The 25,790-nt window shown below is 39.5% G+C and overlaps 1 protein-coding gene across 1 annotated transcript in view; it reads right to left on the bottom strand.

Annotated features, from left to right (window-relative positions):
• The window catches only part of VEPH1 (ventricular zone expressed PH domain containing 1), a gene marked incomplete at its 5' end in the record, with an annotated part of 120,327 nt that overhangs the window by 13,464 nt on the left and 81,073 nt on the right, over positions 1 to 25,790 (bottom strand). Inside the window, 3 exons of the mRNA XM_081328516.1 lie at positions 1,352 to 1,469; positions 11,225 to 11,359; positions 16,024 to 16,163. Coding sequence (XP_081184642.1) covers positions 1,352 to 1,469; positions 11,225 to 11,359; positions 16,024 to 16,163 — 393 coding nt within the window. The remainder of the gene's footprint in view (positions 1 to 1,351; positions 1,470 to 11,224; positions 11,360 to 16,023; positions 16,164 to 25,790) is intronic.

Here is a 25,790-nt window from a genome sequence, read left to right as displayed (position 1 = left end):
TTCCAGCACAAACATATTGGCCCCAAAGAATAATTAGTACAATTCCATTCTGCTGAGGTCTATTCAGAAGAAAAAGAAATTGACAAGGAAATAGAGCCCATCATCTACCAATAGCTTAAAAAGCCTACAGAACAAAAAGAATTATTCCTGCTTTGCTCTGCAAAATCTTATGAAGTTTATGTAAACAATATGCTAAAGCAACTATCAATGTTAAAAAAAGTAAAGTAACAGCATCAAGAATGTTAAAATAAATACATTTTACCTGTTTATTTAAAGGACAGTACCATGGGCATTTATTGCATTTTCTCCAGCATGGTGGAATTGCCTCAGCCATTAAATTTGTCAAATATGGAATCTCAAATTTTAGATTTGATGTTTGGATGTGCTCATTATATCTCACACTATTTCAATCCTGAAATCTCATGTTAATATTCAATACACAATTCTATTATATTGTGTATTGAATACTATGACAGAACCTCTCTCTATTTACTGTAATAATATTCTCCATTCTAATTTATTCTTGAGAAACCTTCTGAATGTGGTTTTGAATGTGTTGAAAAGGCTATGGGAGGATAAGAAAGACAGCTGACCTCTCTGATTCTGCTTATAGAAGGTCTTCTGTCATTAAGAAAAGTGAAGAGAAGTGAATTGGATAGAATACCAAATAACCAACCATCTCTAATTCTATTCAGTCAGCAATGCTGAAACATCCTAATTTATATGTTTCATTTACTCAACTAAATAACCTACGATTTCTTGAGCTTTAAAATAACAAAACTCATCAATAATTGAATTCTGTCCTATGGGAATGGCCACACTTCACTATTGAAATCACAGGTAAAAGTGCAACCTCAAAAGTGAACTGGCAGAATATTAAGAGACTGTGCAAAAATATTTGATTTTAGATGTCATTTTTACCTTAATTTGCTCTTGTTCTTCCTTTTTTTCTGATGATGATTTTATTTTATTTTTTTTATTTTAATTCCATTTATATCCCGCCCTTCTCCGAAAACTCAGGGCGGCTTACAAGCTTAGCAGTAGCCTTCATTCTATGTATATGCCTGCTTATTAGGGCTTTCACACACACCCCAAGCGGCTTTATTACAAAGTCAGCTTAATTGCCCCCAACAATCTGGGTCCTCATGATAATGACCTAACTTTGTTTAGGTAACGTTACAGCCAAATTTTCCAAGCAAGAGAAAGGTAAACCTTAATTTCTATGCCAAGCAGGTTCTCAGAGTTAATAACATGATTGCATAATTCAGATATTTTATGCAGAACACCATTTATTAGATTCTGAATCTGTATTATTTGTATCACTCGGTTCTTCTGAAGAAAAGTCTCTTACCTGTTGCCTTTTCAGGATTGTTACACATGAAACATTGCCAAGCCCTCACTTCTTCATTGTAACTGAATAAATCAAAGAACCTCACTTCTTCCAGATGTAACTGTATGTGGTCCAGATCCTAAGCAAGTTAAAAAAAGGAATATAAGGAAAGTAAGAATGGATTTGACTATCATGCAACTGATTGCCTGCAAAAGTAAAGCAATAAAGTTAAATCCCTTATAAGCATTGGAATGTGAACTAAACATTTATAAGCACCGGATTGTTCCCTTCATCATTATATGATGGTAAAACTCTTCTGGATGATGTTTTACAAACATCTTTAGTTTTAACTAACGAATTAAATATACAATAATAAACTTTTATATTGAGATATAATATAATCTTTGAACTACCAGTAGCTGAGAATTTTGGCAGGTATTTTCTGCTGTTTCAGGCAGGAGTCTTTTTGTCCCAGACTCTATTTGCAATTTTTCAGGTTGTACGTATGTACCCATTTGTACATTGGAAGCAAGGTCCTCCCCATCAGTTAACACTCTAGGGAGGTTTGTGTCCAACAAGGCATTCTCTGGGTCTTTGTGATCTTTTTTTATAATTCACCCTTTCTGTTGCATTTTCATAATGGACTTATTGGCAAGTGATATTTCTATTTCAGAGGAGTGTACATGCATGATAGGGAGTAAAGGAAATATCATCCAGTATTCCAAAACACCAGAGAACAGGACAAGAAACAATGGATGGAAACTAATCAAGGAGAGAAGCAACCTGGAATTAAGGAGAAACTGCCTAACAGTAAGAACAATTAACCAGTAGAAGAGCTTGCCTTCAGAAGTTGTGGGTGCTTCATCACTGGAGGTTTTTAAGAAAAGACTGCACAGCCACTTGCATGAAATGGTATAAGGTTTCCTGCTTGAACGGGTGATTGGAGTAGAAGACCTCCAAGGTCCCTTCCAATTCAATTCAATTCAATTCAATTCATTCCATTCCATTCCATTCCATTCCATTCCATTCCATTCCATTCCATTCCATTCCATTCCATTCCATTCTATTCTATTCTATTCTATTCTATTCTATTCTATTCTATTCTATTCTATTCTATTCTATTCTTGTTCTGTGAATTTGTAGGTAAGGTAGGAAGTTCTGTGATCAGAGATGTCTGCAAAATTGAAGGCTTTCATCAAAAGGATAGAAGCAGCATCAAGCCATTGATGAGCAAGTTCTGCCCTTTTTGTATTTGTGTGATTACAACCTGGGTGCAAATGGGTGGAAATTCATTGTGACAGCATAATGACTTTCTTTATTTGCTTCCCTGGGGCCATCATACTCTATTCCCACATATCTTCTCTTGAGTTATGATTTCCTATTTGTTTCCCACATTCTATGCATATTTAGTGGGATGTGGAATGAACATGTAACTATGCAGATATCATGGCTTCCCTGGGCTCCTAAGTAGCAAACAGTATCTCCATGGTGTAATCTTTGATAGCTAGTATCTGTTGGGCACAGCTGGGCTTCAGGATTTAGTGACTGTGGTCTAGATAACAGATTTTCTGATATTTGCTGGCAGCTGTGGCTGGCATCCTATTTTACCCCTGAGGATGCAGACACAGTTGCTGGCAAAACATCAGGAAATCTGTCTAGACCACAATCACTAAACCCTGAAGCCCAACACTGCCCAAAGGCTTCCATACTTAAAAAAACTTGGCAAAGAGTGATCTCTTTTTGCTAACCAATGTGATACTGAAACCATCATGAAGCTACAGAGTGATAGGCAAAATGATGGCAAGCTGTGTTAGATTCGTCACATATCCAAAGTGACATGAAATCAGAGCACTTATTTTTAAGTGATTATGGCACAAGGTACTCAGTTTAGCCAAAGTAAATAATAATGAAAACAAAACAAGCAGCCTTCTCCCAGCAAACTTTTCTTAGAGAGATTCTTCTTGGGCATTAGTCTAAGTCGATATTAATTACAGAGAAACTCTCACAAAAACCTAGACTAGACAAATTTGTTCCATTAATAGATTAAGAAGCTAAATAATATTATGACATCATCTCTGAATACTGTGTCTGTACTGCAGCTTTTATACATATTAACTGCTTTCTAATTCATTTCTAATTAAAGATAAAACATAAACCACCTGCAAATTATTGAGAACTATTGTAGAAGTTTTTAAAAATGGAGATGAAAAATCATGTTCTCGTCATGACGTTGGAATCTGGATTTAAATGGTTTTTAATGGTAATACCCTACTGGAGTGATCACAGTTCAGGGACTAGATTGTGGCAATCAACACTAGAAATAAGGCTCAGTACATCCATACATTTTTTTTTCTCTTTACGGTCCAGCCATTATCTTGTTGGAGTAAAGGCTGCTGTTCCAGTCTTGATAACAGCAATAGGAACTGTAAAGAAAGAATGACTTTCAACTATCCTATCCAGAAATCCGGTTCCCAGATCATTTATGTTTCTTTGTATCCACTGCACAGATCTACAGTTCTTTCTCTATTAGCATGAAGAAGATTCTGTCCTCTTCCAAGCAGAAAAAGCCTTAAAACTCTGCATAATTTCAACTTTAATTAGCCCTCTTTGCCATGATTCTATGAAGAAGATCTCACCCTTCCACATCACATGTTTTCTTGTGCATACAGATATTGTCCTTCATTTGACAACGTCTTCTACAGATCCTGGAAGCAAAGTAGGTGTCCAGCCCTGTTTTCTAATAAAGACATCATTATATTTTTGAAGAAATCTCCTATTTTCTTGTTCACAGAGGATTTTTCTTTCTTTTTGTTTTGCATGTCTTTTTAAGATGTCCTAAAATGAACTGTGGAGCTGTTCTACTAAATTTTTCCCCCCTGCTGAATGATAAATGTGAATGATAAAAGTAACTGCCCTACTTCTCACAGTAAATAAAAGATAATTGTTTGTTATCTTTTATGGTTCTCTAAAAGTACAGGAATGAGTAGTTTCTCCCTGACAAGTGACACTATAAGCCAATACAAATTATTTTGCAATGAATTGAGAAAATGTTGCAATGTTTGTTTTAAAAGCAACATAGCTGCTGTCCTTTGAAAATACCCATGAAGCAATTGACCAGAAATATGTAAGGATATAAATACATCTGGAAAAATTTATGCACTAGCAAATTTGCATTACACTATAAAAATATTTTCTGTGACATGTGCATAACTGAAAATTAGAACACAACCCTCTATGAAAATTTATTTAAAAACAAACATACAGACTGATTTGATTGATATACATGGATTTGGTCATATGCAGTAGTCAATAATAATTACACACTTAAATCATTGAAATAATTTATACAAATTTGCTTATGGGATAAATATGAAATTATACCAGTAGAAGGTAAACACTGGGTTTTAGCAACAGTTTTAACTATTAGTATTAATGGTTAATAACACACAATTATATGCACAATGCTAAATATGCATTTAGAAAGAAATCCCATTAAATTCAGTGGAAATTAAGGAACCATTCATATGGATGGCAGAAAGCCCACACTTTTTTAATGATGATAACAGATTATTTCTCTCAGTGGCTCAGAGATAACAGAATAACAGAATAGCAGAGCTGGAAGGGATCTTGTCTTCTAGTCCAACATCCTGCTCAAGGAGTTGAACCTGGATGGTTCTGCCAGTTTAGTTTGCATTTCATAGCTCATCTTACAACTGAATGTTAAATTCTGATATTTGATAGAAAAGTTATCCATATTTATTCACATATTTATGTGATCTTCCTATAAGTATACTTATTTTTCTAGGCAATTTTCCCAGTGTCTATAAACTTTGTAAGCTATTTTTTCTACCATTATCCATTAAGATAAAGGACAATTCACCATGGCTGACTCCCATGGCTGACTCGCCACTGTCAACTCACCATGGAACAACCTGCCATGGGACAATTTAATGTGGGATAACTTAAGAGAGGCACAAGTGAATTGCATAGGTCTTGTCTTACTTTAGGTTTGAACCTTCTCAAGTTAGAAAGCCTCGAAGTTGGAGACAGGCCAGAGAGTCCCAGTGGCCCGTCAGCCAAGGCATGTGCTTTGTCGGCCGTGGAGCAAGTACGACACACCCAGATAGTTCTTACACTGTTCCAGGCTGAGGGTGTGATGCGTCTGTGAGAGTAGGCCTGTTGCCATAGCTGCTTCTTCCTGGTGTGCTCACTGTGGGGGCCAGTTGCTCTGCTGACATCTAAGTACTGGCCCTGTGCCTCCAGAGTGACCAAATGTGCAGGGCTGGAAGGAGAAGTGGTAGGCTCGGGGTTCTTCTCTGGCTTCATTTTAAAAGGGGTCTCAGATTTCTCTGGCGCTATTTCCTCAGCCAGAAAGAATTCCTAATCAGTCCAGAGGCATTTTCCTGGTGGGTCAATGAAGGATTCCTTGGGGATTCACCAGATCAGCCCATTTGCTCCCACTATACCCCAGGGGGATAAAGCAGCCTTTGGGCTGAGTATCTGCCATATCTGTAACTCCTGAAAACCATTCTTTTTGTCTTAAAAACAGAGAGAACACCAGAGATAGAATAAACCTGTGTAAGCCCCTAAATTCAATTTTTATGGAAATCAACCATTCAACTGCAATACATCACCCAAACTGAGGCTTTTCCAATCAAGCAACGCATCCAACTTCAATCTGTTTAGTTCCACCATGTAAACAAAATTAAGAAACAGTAAAATGGTGGTGAATAAGCTGGCAAGTTTTTGAGGGGCTACTTCTGTATTCCTACAGAATATGCCTACTTCTGGCATGAAAGATAAGTTTGCTTAAAAGTTGGCAAAGGTGACTCCCAAGTAGAAATGGTTAGGAACATGTTGTTTGGTTGAGATTGCTTCTTTTTTCATCTCCCCCAGTGCACCTGCTTTTTCTCTCGTCAATGCTTCCCATCTCTCCTCTCTCTGTCTCAGCTCCAAATCTTCCCTTTTCCTTTCCATGCAAGCAAACCTTAACTAAACTTAGCTCACCACTTCCCCTTCCAGCCCTTTGCATTTGGTGAGGCCAGAGGTGGAGGATCGCTACCTGAATGTCAGCAGAGGAGCTGGCCCTTGAAGCAGGCATGCCAGGAAGAAGTGGTGGTGGCGGGCCTCCTCTTGCAGATGCACCATGCCCTCAACCTGGATCTGTGGAGAGACTACCCGGGCGTGATGCACTTGGCTTGGTCGATGGAACACACTCCTTGGCTGACGGGCTACTGGGACTCTACGCTTTGGTTCTCCCCAACCTTGAGGAATTCTAACTTGAGAAGGTTCAAACCTAAAGCAAGACAAAGCCTGCTGCAATTCACTTGTCCCTCTCTTGAGTTATCCCACACTGAACTGTCCAGCAGCGAGTTGACCCTTGATAAGTTGGTTGCAGCGAGTTCACCAGGGTGAGTTGGCTGTGGTAAGTTGTCCCATTCCACATCTATTACTAGATATTGCAAAATACTGTTGGTATGTTTGGTTAAGCATCTACATGCTGGGTGTTTTTCATATATCTATCAGAATCAAACTGATAGATTCATTTAAAAATTGTGATGGGATCAATTTTTCTTCTGTCCCTGCCCAGAAGATATGTAAGTGGACACTTTAGCACAGTAATTCACAGTCTTGCAGCTTGAAGATGTGTGACCTTCAACTCCCAAAATTCCCTAGCCAGCATGCTTGCTATGGAATTCTGGGAGTTGAAATCCACATATCTTCAAGTTGCCAAGGTTGATAGACACTGTTCTAGGATATAATAGTGACTACATATAAATGCCTGACAATAATTTCTACAAAACACAATACAGTATAATCAAATATATTCATGGTCCCCAGCAAAGACAGATTTATCCAGGTTGAGGAAACTATGCCAGATAGTGAAGGATAAGGTTTTCCTATTCCCTACCTCCTGAGTAATTATGACAAGTGTTTAAAAGAACTATTTCAATCAACCAGGGGAAAAAAGAAATATTTAAAACACTTTTTAAAAGATTCCCCAGTGAAGAATTTTTAACCATATTTAGAATGCCAGGCATTTTAAAATTATTTGACTGATATAAAACATCTGGCTCTTTCTGATTAAATATAGCAGAGTGGTATAGTTGACATGCTTTATTATGTTAAAATTGGCCAGCTGTAAATTAAAACAGCAAAAAACCCCAATCAGATTTATTTAGCTTTAACTTGCTCTTTAGCAATTTACCTCTTCATGTTCACTTTTGTGTTAGAAGTATTTTCTCAGGGAAAATTGTTTAAGCTAAATCTTTTACCACAAAGGGATATTCTTGTCTTGAAACCAGTGGAGTCCAACAGATTTATGTCGCAGGGCAGTTAAACTTGCTGTCAAAGGAGGCTACATGGCCTGTTAAAATGTGTTTACATCAGCAATTGAGGCTAATATGTTTCCAGCTTTAGAAAGAAAGCAAAAATAATGTGGTATGGAATAACTTCATACTAGCAGCATTAATAGTTACATGTAGATTGAAAATGTCAAACTAGTTCTATGCTTGTCCTCATGCTTGCAATGCATGCAGTCAAGCATGCTGATAGAATTCATATCTGAAGGGAATGGATACAAATCTTGTTGGATATAATCCAGATGTGTTGCCATAGAGCTGAAAGTAAAACTGCAATTCTTCTCTTCATCATGCTGGTACTCAGTAGGATAGTTATCATAGTTGTATGTACAAACAACAAATGCCAAATAGAGTCCCTTAATTTTTAGAATAAGTTTAAAGGCATAATTAGAAACTTACTTTCTTGAAAGTGAGTGCAAGTGAAAAAAATTGAAAATATTTCTAGATTGAGTTTGTAGCATTCCTTCTAGAAACTCACCTAATACTACCAAGCAGAAAAATCTTGTGGCAACTCCACCATTATTTCATCTATTCCTTTTTCTTTCTTAGTAAGAAAATAAGAGAAGTATCAGAAAATCAAGATTATATATAGGCAAAGATTATGTGTGGGAATCTGGAAAATTCTGTGAACCAGGTGGATATGAGAACAGGAATGATATAGACCTTTCACATTATATGTACTAAAATAGTTGTCAGTAAAGGAGAGTATCTGTAGCTCAGGGTTGAAATGAGGGGTCCTTGGTGCTCTCTGAACTTGGTTGTTTTCTTGCAGATGTTTCATTACCCAAACTAGGTAATATAAACCATGCTAGTAAGGAATGGGGTTTGCTCTCAGTTTATATTTTAGTGGCTTGCCCTATCAGTGTTGCTGGGGGTGATTTTAGAGGCTCTTTGATTGGGTTGCTTACTGTTGCCTTGTTGGCAATTCCTTGATTAGGGTATTGTTTACTTAATTGTTGGTCTGATGTTAATCTTGGAGTTAATCTGTATTCATCTGGGTGTTGATTGCTGGTGAGAAGGTGTTTTGGGTTTTTTTGTTCCCTTTTTGGCTTGTTGATAATCTCTTTTGCACAATATGTAAATATTATTTACGTTTATGTATCTATTGAGGGCCAATTTATCAGAGTGCCAGGCTTCCAGAAATTCTCTAGTGCAGGGGTGTCAAACTCAATTTCATTGAGGGCCTTATCAGCATCGTGGTTGCCCTCAGGGGACCAGGTGGGTATGGCCAGGGTGGGCGTGGCCTACTGGGTGGGCATGACTAGAGTACGTATGGCCTACTGGGTGGGCGTGGCCAGCTCTACATCGTTCACATCAAGGGTGCCTATGGGGGCCTGGGCAGGAGTGGGACAGATCTGAGGGTCTCTGGCAGAAGGAGGGTCTCTGGGCCAGGGCCAAGGCAGTGGGGGCCGTTCCCTCACTGTTTCCAGGATGGCTTTGCGGGCCACATGAAACCACTTCGCGGGCCGGATCCGGCCCCCGTGCCTTGTGTTTGACATATCTGCTCTAGTGCTTTTGCAAGATGGGTGGCAAACAAATCTGATAAATAAATAAAACCAAGGAGCCTTTAAAAATATTTGATGATTTGCTGTGGGTTACCTTTGGTAATCAAAGCAGGAAATGATAACATTCCTTGCTGAAGAGTCATCTTTTGAGGTTTTCTACGTGACTGAAATAGCATTTTTCTTGTCTAAATTTTTTCTAGATTTTTTTAAAGCAAGGCATCACTGAAGGATTGAGAAAGAATTTCTCATTGCTTGGTTTCAATTATGCAATTTGAAGTTAGGGTTGCAAATATATTTTTCTTGTTATAAAAAAGAAAATTGTAGTCAGTTAAGGCTTACCTCAAATATGTTTTTGTTTTAAACAGATTCCATGCCGGAGATTCAATTGAACCCAATTAAAGATTAATAGATTTGACCAGAAATTCTTTGCTGACTTTGAAACAGTATTATTTACAATCTTTGAAAATGCAATTGCTTTGAAACAGTAATCTTTTCAAAGGGCAAAGGTTGACACGACAGAGCCTGCGCAAATAATTACTCTTCTGGAGTCCCTGCCATAACCCACAACTATGTGACTTTGCAAAAGGGAACTAAACAATTCATTATGATAGTTTCTCTGCTATTTGAAATGAGTTTCCCCCTCTCTCTTTGTAAATAAGAAAAAAGCTTATTTGCATTTTCCGTTCATATATCAACAGCATGTGGAAAAGATTAGTGAGAAAACTCAAGACATTTCTACAAACAGATGGCATAAATGGAAACATTGCAAAGATCAGAACTGAATTCCTGTGTATTGCTTTGCCACTGTCCTCCAGTCATGAAAGACAATGAATGTTACCTATGACAGATTGGTAGGATTTTCATAGGGAGTATATTTCTGAATAACAACAACAGACAGTATATTTCTGAAGATCTACAATGGGAGAAGGAAATTAGCACTTCCAGAAGGTATCTGGCAGATGGCTGCTGAATAAGTAAGATGGTCTCCAATTTCATTCAACAGACTATATGAAGAATTATAGGCCTAGGTCACTTTGCTTTAGCTTCGGATCCAACCTAGAATTAAGCAGAAATTTCCTGACAGTGAGAATTAATCAGTGGAATGGCTTTCCTCCAGAAGTTGTGAGTGCTCCATCACTGGAGAAAAGATTGGACAGCCATTTGTCTGGAATGGGGTAAGGTTTCCTGCTCAAGAAGACCTCCACAATCCCTTCCAACCTTGTTATTCTATATTCTGTGATCACATAATTTAGTGCTGTCATATAGCAACCACGTGAAGAAAGGCTGCATCACGGAAAAATATTAAAGGGTACTGTTCTTTTATTCCTGATCTTCAGAGACAAAATATACTTATTTTATTAATACAGTGAAATTTCTAATCTATCTCAGCAGGTAGAAATTGACTGTCCTTGTGTGGGCTGGGCTAAGCAGTGTTGTTCCTGGCTAGGATTTGGGTAGAGACTACAAGGGATTTTTTTAGGGCTGTAGGCTAAACTGGGCAATAGAGAAAAAGGCAACAAAAAGCAGTCCAGACTGTAACCAAGAAACAGTATGATTATTGTCAAGATAACAACAGAAATTGAGCTTGACCTGAAGAAGACTTCATTTTTCTTACTGGTTGAACACAGATGAGATACAATAAATTAAAACAATGCATGTAAAAAGAAGGGATTAAAAAGATGTTGGATATCACAAGAAGCTTAAAACTCTGGAGGCCAGAGCAATCGAAACCTTACTAGCAAACCAGAAGGTAAAATATTATAAATTATTCATATATTTAGCCAGCCATGTATGATTATCATAGATATAACAAAGATGAATCGGATGGAGAGAATCCTCTGTAACCATTTCCCATCATTTTTCATTTGAAAGCTTCACATATCAAGCAATAAACATCACCTTCAAAATTCCAACTTTTGAGAATTTAACTGCCTTCACCATATGCATTCAGAGATATGGTCCTGGTCTTTCTTGCAGTAAATAAAGATAACATACCCTCCCCTTGAAGGTTTATGAGAAAAAAATACCTTCTTGTGTGGAAATGTAGATTGCACCATTGCAGTTTCAAAACTATGTGTTCCTTTAAGCTGAGTTTTTTCCCACAAGGTCTTCAGAACTTGCAAAGAATTATTCTGCATGGACAATGGTTCTGGAAACAAGCCCTAATGGACAAAAAGAAAAACAATACTGACTGAAGAGAATATTTGTAGCTCAGGATTCAACTGTGGGGTCCTTGGTGCTCTCTGAGCTTGGTGGTTTTCTTGCAGACATTTCATTATCGAACTAGGTAACACAGTGCAAGAAAACTATCAAGCATAAAACCAGTACTTTTCAGGTATTATTTTTCCATTTGCAAGAATCCTGTACACCGTATCAGGTTAAATACCCTTGCATCTCTAGATGAAATTGGACATTAGCAAAAAACATTTTTTGCAATTAATAATTAAATCAGTGTTCTAAAAATATGATCCTATTGGGCAAACTTAAGAAACATGCCATAGATTAATACTGGGCAGAGTAGTCATGAACGCCTTGGAAATGATATTAAAATGTTGTGACCATGCACATCAGAATTGTGCAAGATATGGAATTTCCTGTGATGCTCTATGGAAGTGAAACTTGGGCTTTGAAAAAGCAGGACAGGAAATGTATTTATGTTTTTGAATTTTTATGTTGGAGCTGACACCTGAGAAGACCTCCAAGGTCCCTTCCAACTCTGCTATTCTGTTATACACCATGGCCATCCAAGAAAACTAACAAAGGTATCATCAAACAAATCAACTCAGAGTTGTCACTCAAGGCACAAATGTCTAGGCTAAAAGTTTGGACTTAGTGGTCAGGAGAAGTTGGGAAGGTGTCTAATGTTGGGAAAGTGGAAGGAGAGAAAAAGTGGATGGCTATGATGGATGGATTCAGTTACTGCATTGATGAGTGCTCCTCTTTAAGATTTGAAAGGCCAGATTAGGGATAGGTCATCATGGAGAAAATCTATCTATAGTATATGGTCACTAAGAGTCAATAACCACTTGATGGCACATAATCAATAACCATTGGTCAAACAATGATTTGGGCCTGATATTTTTAAACTATATTTTTTAACTATAGGAGATATTGATGACAGTATCTATGTGCCGAGTACTGAGGACAATATTTGGAGTAAATGTGGGAGAAAATATTTAGAGAGCTGTTCTCAAATGAAGCTGGTAATGTTTTGCTTCAATGGCAGCATAGCTTCTTTGGGAGCTTACGTAATTATTAACATAAACTTAATTAACATAAAGATATTTGGATGAATGACTTACATTAGAACAAAAATTCAACATAGTTTTGATTTTAAATGAATTTAAAGATTTTCATGATTTTGACAAATCCATCTTTAAGCATTAGTGCAAGATAATGCAAATCATAGTGTAATTGTGGTCATGCAATTGCATAGACTGTGTTTATAAAAGATCTTACCAATGCTATAAGCAGCTTTTCAGCAAAACACAACCCAAGCATCTATCATAGCAGAACACATTGACTCATCTATAAATTAAAGTCTAATTCTCAGAGCCACAACCAAATTGATTCAACACAATCTTCTCTTTCCTATTTTTGTCAAACTCAAACTTATGGTTAAGTAGTATTTACAAATATCTCCATAGAATTTTCATAGACAGTAGTTACAAAGATTTTAAACTATTAAAATGAGCAAAGAGAAAAAATTGGGACTGACTCCCTTCTTTCAAATTACAGCAGTCTCAGAGAAAGAAAAATTGATTTGTATCCAGCTGAAATATTATGCTTGACATTAGAAAACAATTTTATTTTAGTTTTCCTGATTTGCTTCCAATTATGTATTTTCAAATTAAACGGATCAACAATATAAGCTGATACATGTTTGTTACTAGGTAAAGTTAATTGTATTCAGAGATGTCCACTCCTAGGTAAGCATGTACAGCTCAACTATATGGAAATTACCTGCATTTTAACTTAATTGGCAGTCCATAATAAAATGGTCCATGTTTATGTGTGTGTAATTACAGTAATTATAGTATAATGAAAATAATGAACACTTCTGTCATAAAACTTAATTGGTTTGCCCAGACTCTAGGACTGTACAGAATGATCAGCAAGAGAAAGCATAACAGTAATCAGAGCAAAGAATCCTTTGATGCATGTACAGAGGCTTCCACATGAACTTAAGAGAGAAGGAGAATTACATTTTTTAAAATGAAAATTATTATAGCATTCCCCACTTCCCAGAATTTCTAGCCAGCTCCATCAGCAGAAGGGGAAGCTCATTAAAAGGGAACCATTATGGACTAGAGTAACTGCTTGTGGCTGAATGCAAATAAATATTCTCTTTACATCTAATTAAGTTTAATTTGCTACCATAAACATTATTACCAGTAGACACCAAAAAGTAATCAGGCTTACACACCAGCAAATCTGGAACACACTGCGGGTATAACTGAAAATGCAGAGGGGCAGTGGGGCAATAAGATTGACCTAAACAGTGTGATTATAATATCAAACCATATTCAGCAGTATTGGAACTCATCACAGGAAAGTGACTCTCCCGTATTGTGAATGGGACCTGAAGCTACTGTCAAACTTGTAGCTGCTATTCTCTGCCAGAAGTTCATATTAAAAGGCTTCTACATAGGATACTCCAAACTTGTTTTCATTTCCTCATTCAAAAAGTTGTTTGGTAATTGGCAGAACCCTCAATTCAACTGAAACACAATTTGCAGTATGTATGTATATCCTTATTTTAAAAAGCAGAATATTCAACTTTATTTGGCATCATTATGAGAGATGGTAGGAAAGTTGTATGAGGCAAGGGCCATAACTGACCATAGGTTGAAGATCTACCAATAAGCAGCATTACCACTTAATGGCCAAGGAGGGACAAGATGGATGAGATGGCAGTACTAATTAAAAAGATCTCTCTCCAGATAGTGGTTATGACAATGGGGTCATCATGCTGCATGGTTATAGGGATAGCAGCCTCAGTATACCTACCCTTAGTGTTACAGAGCATTCATTTGCCTAGAGGTGCTGGTTTGGGCACCAATGGAATGGGAACTGCTCAGTGGTCTTGTGTGACATCCAGCCAAATTATTGAGGCTGTCATGGAGCATACTTGGTGGGGCAATAGCCATCTTCTTCATTACATATTTCAGCAAGACTTGGAGGACTTGGGAAGCTAGATCCTGGACTGCTTTGTCTACTGCTTTTTTTGGCAGTGGTTCCATAATATGATTTTGCTTTGAATCTACTTTTAGCATCACAAATATATTTTATCCACACATATATCGTAACAAAGGGAATGATCGATAATAAGTAGTTCATAAAATTATTATCAACTTGAATTCATAATTAGTTCCCTCAGATATCCCGGACCCAAGCCATTTAGGGCTTTATAGGTCATCACCAGCACCTTGAATCTCACCCGGAGGGCAACCGGAAGCCAATGCAGCTCACGGAGTGAAGGTGTTACATGGGAGTATTGGGAAACCCCCATCACAACCTGCGCGGCTGCATTCTGCACCAGCTGAAGCCTCCGAGTGGTCCTCAAGGGCAGCCCCATGTAGAGAGCGTTGCAGTAGTCCAATCGGGAGGTCACAAACGCATGAGTGACTGTTCACAGGGCATCTCGGTCCAGGTAGGGCCGCAACTGGCGCACCAGGCGAACCTAGGCAAAGGCCCCCCTGGTAACGGCTCCTATATGGTCTTCAAAACTGAGCCGCGAATCCAGGAGGACGCCCAAGTTCCGAGCCCTATCAACGGGGGGTAACACCTCACCCCCCCATCATTAAAGGTGGAATGAACTGGTTAGTCCGAGATGCCAGTATGCACAGCCACTCAGTCTTGGCAGTATTGAGACGAAGCTTGTTTCTCCCCATCCAGATCCGGACCGCCTCCAGACAACGGGACATCACGGTGAGGGCATCACTGGGTTGGTTCGGGGTGGAGAAAAAAAGTTGGGTATCTTCAGCGTACTGAAGATACCCCACCCCGAAACATCTATCATCTATCTATCTATCTATCTATCTATCTATCTATCTATCTATCTATCTATCTATCTATCTATCTATCTATTATCTATCTATCTATCTATCTATCTATCTATCTATATATCTATCTATCTATCATCTATCTATCTATCTATCTATCTATCTATCTATCTATCTATCTATCATCTCTCTCTCTCTCTCTGTATCTATCTATCATCTATCTATCTATCTATCTATCTATCTATCTATCTATCTATCTATCCACCCTGCTTCACATTTTTTGTTCTTTTATTTTCTTTTTTGGTTTTCTGTTTTTTCTTTTCTTTTTTCGTTTCCACATTTACCGCGCTATATTTTTTCACTTTATTTGAATGTATTTCTAATTACCTATGTAAAATCTTTTAATAAAAACTGTTTTTTTAAAAAACAACAACAAATCAATACAGTGAATGGCAATATTAAATCACTGTTCAGTGCAAACCAAGTCTAAAAATGACCCAAAGAAAACATTTTTAAAAAATATTTTTAATCCCTTTTATAAGGGTGGAGTTGAAGCAACTGAATGGAACTGAGCATTTACTGGCTGGATGCCCTTCCTGATGGCTATGCAGAGCTCACAGCAGATATTTTCTCTGCGCCCTGATAGACAAACATCTTTTGGCTGCCTAGGATTGAACTCTCAACCGTCCGAGTGGGAGGTGAGTAGCTTCAGAACAACATTAATTTACATCAATATATCTCAAGGGATTACAGTTAACACTGATTTTAATTGACAGCCACTTTAACAATTATTGTGATGTTTATATTCATATTGCACACACCTGCTGAAAGAGAAACATGATATGGATCCAAAGTTGAGGCTGGTGACTGATGAGAGCAAAACTGGATTTACTGTACAGGCAATAGTGACCTTTCAGGGGACAGCTGAAGGACAACTTTGCTACACAACTTTTAACTGTATCTAGGAACAAACATACACATTATTAATATCAACAATAAATACAGACGTACCATAAGTCTGACCAGTGTTTTTTTTGTAAAAGAAAAAGGTGCCAGAACTCACACATGTCATACAACCCGCCTTGCCTACCCTACAAGGTTCCATCCAAAAAAGGTGCTGGAACTCCGTTCTGAGCGTTCTATGAGAAAAAAAGCCCTGAGTCTGACTAAACATTTACTATTTTAGATTTACAGCTGACTACTTTTGTATATAACTTTTGTATTTTACTGTAACATAACCTATAATAAGAAGGAACCAAAGTAAAATTGATCTAATCATAAATCAGTGGGTGATTTGTCGTATTTCTGGATCTCTTGTTTTAAACCATATTTATGGTCTAAATTATGAAGAGCGCTTCAGGTAAACAGGAAGTGATTGTTGGATGAAATAACAATGAGGGTCATTCAGTTTTAATATTCAGAACAAATTCCTGACCTCAGAATGGTTTTAATTGTAAGGAAGTAGCATGACTCAAGGTTCCAGTGAAAAGGATAATTCCTTACAAGCCAGTATAAGCCAACAAAAGCAGAAGAATATGGCATTATCAGATGTGGGATCCATCTTATTGCTTATAGAATGACTGGAGTTTCCCAGCAATCAGACAGTGATATTGTCTTTTTTTTATTAAAGAGTTTTACAAAAACAAAATTTTAGAATATATCCCCAAATCCCTCCCACCCCAAACCCCCCCACTTCCCCCCACTTCCCAGAGCTAAATACAGGATTATAGTTACAATAATCATATTCTAAATAAAAATTATGCATAATATACAATTAACCAAATTCATAATGCGCTTTAACTCTCTTTTAACATAACTACAAACAACGTACCAATAACAATATCCCACTAAAATCTACTCATAAGCTAAATGGAACTTTTTAGTCCCATATTTGTTTTGAATATAATTTATCCATCTCCTCCAAACTGAAATATATCTTTCCTGTGAATGATCCTTCAAATAAGCAGAAATCTTAGACATTTCTGCAAGATTCAAAACTTTAAACACCCATTCTTCTATAGTGGGCAAACTATCCTTCTTCCAATATTGTCCCAGCAGTAACCGTGCTGCCGTTATCATGTTCAACATCAAGTTAGTTTCTTTAACATCACAATCTACAACAATACCCAATAAAAACAATTGCGGGGAAAACTTTATCTTTCTCTTAAAAATCTTTTGAATGTTCCACCAAATTTTAATCCAAAAAGCTTTTATATTTCTACAAGTCCACCACATGTGAAAATAAGTAGCTTCTAAACTACCACACCTCCAACATTTAGACTGTAAATTAGGATACATGTTGGACAACTTCTTGGGATCCAGATGCCATCTATAAAACATTTTATAAAAATTTTCTCTTAAATTTTGAGCCTGGGTAAATTTAACATTTCTGACCCAAATTATCTCCCAGGTGTCCAACGAAATTGGTTCCTGAATATTTTGTGCCCACTTTATCATGCAGTCTTTAACCAGTTCCGTTTCCGAATCCAATTCAATTAAAGCATTATATATCCTCTTTATATGTGCACAATTTGAATCTCTAATTTGCTTTACTAAATTTTGATCTGTAATTGTGATGCCAACCTTGTGATCTGACTTCCACCTAGCTTTCAATTGGGTATATTGAAACCAAGAGTAACTTATGTTTTCTTGTCTTAACTCCTCTACTGGTTTAAGTTGCCAATCATTCCCTTGCAATCTAAGTAGTTCCTTATAAGAAACCATATCCATACTCACTCCCATAGATACGCCCTCTATCACGTGTCCAGGAATTCCCCAAATCGGTATTTTATAATTTAACTTATAATAATACTTTTTCCAGACACGCAATAAAGCACTTCTAAGAATATGGGATTTAAAAGCCCTGTCTACCTTCTTATCGTAAAGCAAGTATGCATGCCATCCATATACCAAATCCCATCCCTCAAGATGAAGTATTCTCTTGTTAGTTAAATTAAGCCAATCACTAACCCAGGTCAAGGCAACCGCATCATAGTACAATTTCAAGTTCGGCGCCTTGAGTCCCCCTCTTTCCCTGGCATCTTGTAAAATCTTAAATTTAACTCTTGGTTTTTTCAATATCAGACAGTGATATTGTCATGCGCTCTTCATTGCCCTCTTCTTTCTACTAGGTATTTTGCAAATGGAAAATTTCACTTGCAATAAAAATGAATAGCAACTTTTTTTCCCCTCCTGTTTTGCTCCATTGGGTTATATGAGGCATCTGACTTGTCCTGCCTTTCAAAGTATAAAAGTAATCCTTAAAACAGTTTGTTACAATGGCACTGAAAAAAGTGACTTTTGACCATTTTTCACACTTCTGACTGTTGCAGCATCCCTATGGTCTCATGATCAAAATTTAGATGCTGACTCATATTTATGATGGTTGCAGCATCCAGGGCCATGTGATCATCTTTTGCGACCCTCTGACAAGCAGTCAATAGGGAAGTCAGATTCACTTAACAACTGTGTTACTAGTTTGACAACCGCAGTGATTCACTTAACAACCGTGGTAAGGAAGGTTGTGAAATGGGGGAAAATTCACTTAACAAACATCTCGCTCAGCAACAGAAATTTTGGGCTCAATTGTGGTTGAACATTGAGGACTACCTGTAGTTTCTAAACATAATGGCCGATCAGCAGAATTAGGTAAATGGGGCAAAATACAGTACAATAATGCTAGGAATTTGCTACCACAGTGAGAAAATGAGATGTTTTCCGTTTCCTTTGTTTTCCTTTTTGGGGTGGGAAGAAGAATTTATTTATTCAACTATTCTCCCATCACAGTAGCTGTTCTGTGCTGAATGCCAGATAATAAGTCTGTGGTTGATGGAACACAGCGTGCTTTTTAAATTGCCATTATGCCAAAGAATACAACATCCTACATCAACTATATTTTAAAACTAGACTTGTATGTGGAAATAAGGTCTGCTCACCATATTGCACTAAATTATAGATCTTACATTTCAATGACTAGTGTGAGTAAAAAAACAATCTTTATCCTTAGGAAATTTTGAGTGACTCATCTCTTTTTTGACTAAATAAATTATGTCATGGAAAGCTTAGCTTTTATTGCAGTCTTATCTAAACTAGGTTACTTCCAGATATGTGATTTTTAACTCCTAGAATTCTAAGCTGTAGCCATAGCAGTTAAGGGATTCTGGGCAATGAAATCTGTATTTCTGGAAGGCTAGAAGAAGGCTCCTTTTAAAGTTTTCCATCTGTTGCTTGTTAAAATATTTTATTATGTTTAGTTTATTTTCACATTTTTATTAAGGCTATATTACTGCTTATTACTGTTTGTAATTAACTGGTGGATTCTGTGAGTAAAATGCTTTCTAAATTATGCTAATTGAATGGATTTTAAGGTGTAAAATATACTATTCAGTTCAAACATAATATGCAGCCATTATTAGGAACTGAAATTTTATTTGTGCATTTAGTAACGGTTGAATGAACCATTACTCACTGATAGGAAAATATCTATTTAGAATATATAAACAAAAGTATAGTGAGATGCTCATTAAATGAAAGTGTACTGAGACACAAAAGATAGGAATAATCATGTTTTTATGGCACTGAGCCTCACACAGTATTAATCATGGGTAAAAAAATCTAATTGACCACATAAGAAGACTCAGAACCTATGAACCAGAATCCCTCACACTTAAACTTTAGAGAGGAATCCCAGTATTATTATTTCAGTAACAAACACAGCAAAAAATGTCATTTCTGTTTGTAGTGATGTGTCCAGTACCAGCTGGAAGTACTATGAAGATTATCACAGAATATTTTTGGATTAATGAAAGCCACATCTATTTGTTTAATAATAAGTGGAACATCATAAATAATAAAAGCCATATGGCTAGTGATGAGTCCTTATGATAAACCATACATTAAGCAGTAGGAAGCATACACGTAATAAAAAAACCCATCATGCTCTGAAATGTGGGGAATTTCTTTAAATCAGCAACATATGGTAGGCTTATTTAATATCACTTTGAAGTGTTTTTCAACCTCTATAGCAGGTTGCAGGGATATTATTTGGTCATTGTAAATACTTTCGAACATTGAAAAAACATTCATTGTTATAAAGAACATTCTATGGAAAAAAGTGAGAAGTATAGGGATTATGCAGGGGAATATAATATAAAATGATGACATATCTCTTTTTAATGTACTGCCAGTACTTTTATGCCGCTGCTACCATTGCTGACATATGCACTTATTTGTTTCTCCTGTGTTAAATTGGGCCTGCATTCTTCCTTCATTTTTCTTCTTTGGGGCTTGACCAGAATCTCTGTTCTAAATTTATCTGGACTACATTTAATATTTACTTTATATGTAATACAAAAACACAATATTTTATCCAGGACTCAGGATTTTTTTTTTTAAAAAAGGTTGAAGAATATACCAGTCACATGAAAAAAGCACCATGTTTACACATATACAGTAATTGATTTGATGTTGCTTGACTCCAAACCACTCTAGGCAGCTTTCAATACATAAAAACAATATAAAAACCGTAGAACACAGAGAAACAAACAATAAAACCAAACTCAGGCCAAAAAAAAGCAAAACTGCTGAAGCCAGAAAACCCCAAAACATTCCGTCAACAACTGACAACCAGCTACTCTAGCCCAAGGCTTGGGAGAACAGCCAGTTCTCTATGGTTCTTCAGAATGCCAACAAGATGGGAATTACCGTATCAGGATTTCAGGGGGGATCTCATTCCAGAGAGCAGGCACTCTGATAAGAGAAGGCATACTTCCTGTGACTTGATAGACAACATTTTTATTCAAAGGATCCTCAAATGTGCCAACCTTGTCAATTTGCATTGCCTGGATAGGCACCACAGGAAATAGGCAGTCCCTCTGACTGGATCCCATAATGAAGGGTTTTATAAGTTTTAAGCAACATATTGAATCATACCTGGAAGCACACTGGCAATCAGCTACTGGGGCAAAGATGTCACATGATCATAGGAAAGCATGTCCATAACTATATATAGCACTATATTCTGGATCAATTGAAGCTTCCAAGTGGTCCATGTGGAGTGCTTTGCAGTAGCTAAGCCAGGAAGTGACAAGTGCATGGGTGACTGAGAGGCTTTCCAATCTAGGAAAGGGTACAACTGAGGCATAAGATGAAGCTGTGGCAAAGCCTTCCTGGCATTAGCTAACTCACTGAGCAGGAATTGTGAGTTCAGGAAGGCCTCGGATTGCACACCACCCTTGAAAGGAGAAATACAACCCCATTCAAAGTTAAAGGTGAAATATTCTTGGAATCAGTGGTCCCCAAACCCACAACCATTCAATCTTCTAGCTTCACTGTACATACTGTATAACTAACTGTCTGAAGCTTATAATTAATTTAATTTAATTTAATATTTGCATTTGTATACCGCCCTTTCCCTGAGGACTCAGGGCGGTTTACAGGGAATTAAAAATCAAAACATACAAAAGTTAAAACCAATTTAAAAAGCATTAAATTCACCCTGTACATTAAAACCCCAGTTAAAATTTTCCCCTCAGCCTGGGCCCGAGAGCTCAAAGAGCCAGGTCTTCAGGCCCCGGCGGAATGATCGGAGGTCGGGAGCAGTCCTCAGCTCTACTGGCAGCTGGTTCCAGAGGGCAGGCGCTCCCACTGAGAAGGCCCTATCCCTGGGTGTCACCCGCCGGCAATCTCTCACCGGCGGAACCCTGAGCAGACCCTCCCTGTGGGAGCGCACTGGGCGAAGGGCGTTTGATGCCGGCAGCAGGTGTTCCCTCAAATAACCCGGACCCAGGCCATGTAGGGCTTTATAGGTGATAACCAGCACCTTGAATTTCACCCGGAGGGCAACCGGAAGCCAATGCAGCTCGCGGAGTAGAGGTGTTACATGGGAGTATCGGGAAACCCCCATTACAACTCGCGCGGCCGCATTCTGCACCAGTTGAAGCCTCCGAGTGGTCTTCAAGGGCAGCCCCATGTAGAGAGCGTTACAGTAGTCCAAACGGGAGGTCACAAGCGCATGAGTGACTGTGCGTAGGGCGTCTCGGTCCAGATAGGGACGCAACTGGCGCACCAGGCGAACCTGTGCAAAAGCCCCCCTGGTCACGGCTCCTATGTGATCTTCAAAATTGAGCCGTGAATCCAGGAGGACGCCCAAGTTGCGAGCCCTATCAACGGGGGGTAACACCTCACCCCCCATCATTAGAGGTGGAATAACTTGGTTAACCCGAGACGCCGATATGCACAGCCACTCAGTCTTGGCGGGATTGAGACGAAGCCTGTTTCTCCCCATCCAGACCCGGACCGCCTCCAGGCACCGGGACATCACGGAGAGGGCATCACTGGGTTGGTTCGGGGTGGAAAGAAAAAGTTGGGTATCATCAGCGTACTGGTGATACCCCACCCCAAAACCACGAATGATCTCGCCCAGCGGCTTCATGTAGATGTTGAACAGGAGGGGCGAGAGAACCGACCCCTGAGGGACTCCACAAATGAGAGACCTCGGGGCGGATCTCTGCCCTCCTGTCAACACCGACTGCGAGCGGCCCTGGAGGTAGGAGGAGAACCACCGTAGGACGGTGCCTCCCACTCCCAACCCCCTGAGACGCCGCAGCAGGATACCATGGTCGATGGTATCGAAAGCCGCTGAGAGATCTAATAGGACCAGGACAGAGGAGCAACCCCTGTCCCTAGCCCTCCAGAGATCATTCACCAGCGCGACCAATGCCGTCTCCGTGCTGTGTCCGGGCCTGAAGCCCGATTGGTACGGGTCCAGATAATCAGTTTCCTCCAGGAACAGAGGGAGCTGATGCGCCACCACACTCTCAACAACCTTCGCCAGGAAGCGAAGGTTGGAGACTGGACGATAGTTGTTTAAAACAGCCGGGTCCAAAGCAGGCTTCTTGAGGAGGGGTCTCACCACCGCCTCCTTCAAGGCGGCAGGGAAGACACCCTCCTTCAAAGAAGCAGTTATCACTGCATGGAACCAGCCTCGTGTTCCCTCCCGAGCCGCATAAGCTAGCCAGGAGGGGCACGGATCCAACAAACAGGTGGTGGAGCTCAGTCTCCCCATGATCCTGTCCACATCATCAGGGGAAACAGGGTCGAACTCAATCCAGATAACGTGCTCAAGACCGCCTGATTCCTCCACATCAGACTCTGCCCAGTCAGAGTCCAAGCCGGTCCGGATCCGAGCGATTTTGTCCGTCAGATGATGACTAAACTCCTCGGCTCGTCCCTGCAAGGGATCCTCCCTCACCTCCTGGTTAAGGAGGGAGCGAGTCACCCTAAACAGGGCGGCCGGGCGATTATCTGCGGACGCGATAAGGGCGGCAAAGTAATTAGACTTCGCCGCCCTTATCGCCGCAAGATAAGACCTTATGAAGGTTCTTAACTGCAATCGGTCGGATTCGGATCGGCTGGATCTCCAACCGCTCTCTAGACCTCGTCTCCGACGCTTCATCTCCCGGAGCTCCACAGAGAACCATGGAGCCCAACGGGATCTGCGCCGAGTCAGAGGTCGCATGGGTACAACACAGTCGAGTGCCCTGGTGGCAGCCGTTTCCCAGGCCTCCACCAGAGCATCGACTGGGCTGTGGGTAAGGGTGATAGGTATCGGCCCAAGCGCCCTCTGGAACCGATCCGGGTCCATTAGGCGCCTGGGGCGGAACCACCTGGTCGGTTCCGCCGCCCAGCGGCGGGGGATGGCATGACGGAAAACCAGCCTCAGGAGGTGATGATCTGACCATGACAGAGGGGTGATGGACGGAGAACCCCCTCCCAGATCATCCAACCACTGTCCAGACAGGAACACCAGGTCGAGAGTATGATCCCCCTCGTGAGTAGGGCCCTCAATAACCTGGGTCAGGCCCATGGCTGTCATGGAAGCCATGAACTCCCGAGCTAACTCCGACGACCCCCCCAGTGATGGCAGGTTGAAGTCACCCAGGACTATAAGCCTGGGGAACTCCACCGCCAACCCTGAGAGGGTGTCGAGCAGCTCAGGCAGGGCTGTTGCCACACAGCTGGGCGCCAGGTATGTGAGCAACAAGCCCAACTGAACCCGAGGACCACATCTCAAGAGGAGGGATTCACTCCCGGCCATCTGGACAATGGTGGCCTCCCGGGGACACAAAGTCTCCCGAATAACCACTGCCACCCCACCACCCCTGCCCTGAGCCCGTGGCTGGTGCAGCACCCGGAAACCTGGCGGGCATAACTCGGTGAGAGGCACCCCTCCCTCCGAACCCAACCAAGTTTCCGTGATGCACGCTAGATCCGCACATTCCTCCTCGATCAGATCACGGATGAGGGGAGCTTTGTTAACTACGGATCTAGCGTTAAAATAGACCAACCTGAGCTCAGGGGCCTGATCACCCTCATCCCCGGGTAGGAGGGTGCTAACCGGAGGGTCGGAACGCGCCACCGCTCGGAGATAGCGGGGGCGCGATCCCAGATGTTGATATGGCCCTCCGCGCAAACACCTGCTGCCAATTAACAAGTTTCATTTTGGCATAAGATCCAGCTAAAAGTCAGAGTTTAAAGCTATGTTGGTGTGTGATAGGAAAGAAGAAAAGAAACTGACTTGTAAATCTTAAAACTAAACAGGGATTAATCCTATCTAAACCTGTTCTTTGGATTTGGCATATTGATACTAATGGTGGTGTCATGGATGCAGTAAGAGCTTATAGCACTTGCATAGCAACATTACTGAGAACACTCCAAATAGTGATGTCCAAGAAAGAATTTGTAAGATGATGGCACAGTAGTTGTGTTTAACTCCACTCTCATCCATGGAACCTGACTGGGTAACTCACTCTCTCTTCTTAAATGATCTAACAGGATTGATATGGGAATAATTGGGGAAGAGAGCACTAAGTATGGGATCTTATGTCCCTCAATAAGAGATGGGATTAAAACTAATGGAAGTTTTGTTCAGGACAATTAAAAATAATTCATTCAACTTCTAACTAAAGCATGAACCAATTAGTATAATGTCAATGAAAATCATCCAAAACAAAGCCCACAGAGAATATTGATAAGCCACAGTGTGTATAAAAACATCTGAGTTAAATCAACTAACTATTAGATTAAAAATAGGCTCAAAATATAGACTGCTTGCTTTCTCAAAGAATGTTAGTAACAAATTAGAAAAGTAAAATTTCCAAGACAGAAAATGTCCTAATGTCTTCCTGGGATGCAGAGAAGAGTAATTTGTGGCCATCTTCATTTACCCAACAGTTTTCACAGAGCAGAGTTTGAGTAGCCAATATAAATGAAATATAATTCTAACTTGATGCAATCAGTAATTCTGCTGTAGCATGTTGGGCTAACTGAATTTTTTACATGCAATATTCTAGAAGGAGAACATTTCTGATTGCTTAGAACTAGCACCTGGATCACCATCACGTACATTACAGGTTTTTTTGGTTTCAAAGAAAGTTCAGAACTGACTCCCCTGCTAATACTACTTCCACGAAGTCCTATCAACAGTTACCATTCTCTTCACCAAAACATACTTATTTGGGTAACTGTTCAATGTAATCTCTCTGAAATTAGTATTCCACTAAGGATGGGGGGGGTCCCTAAACATGCA

The sequence above is a fragment of the Vipera berus genome (assembly GCF_964194415.1).
Source record: "Vipera berus genome assembly, chromosome: 5".
NCBI classification, from domain to species: Eukaryota; Metazoa; Chordata; class Lepidosauria; order Squamata; family Viperidae; genus Vipera; species Vipera berus.
Note: the sequence above shows the minus strand (reverse complement) of the source record. Positions and strands in the feature narration are given on the sequence as shown.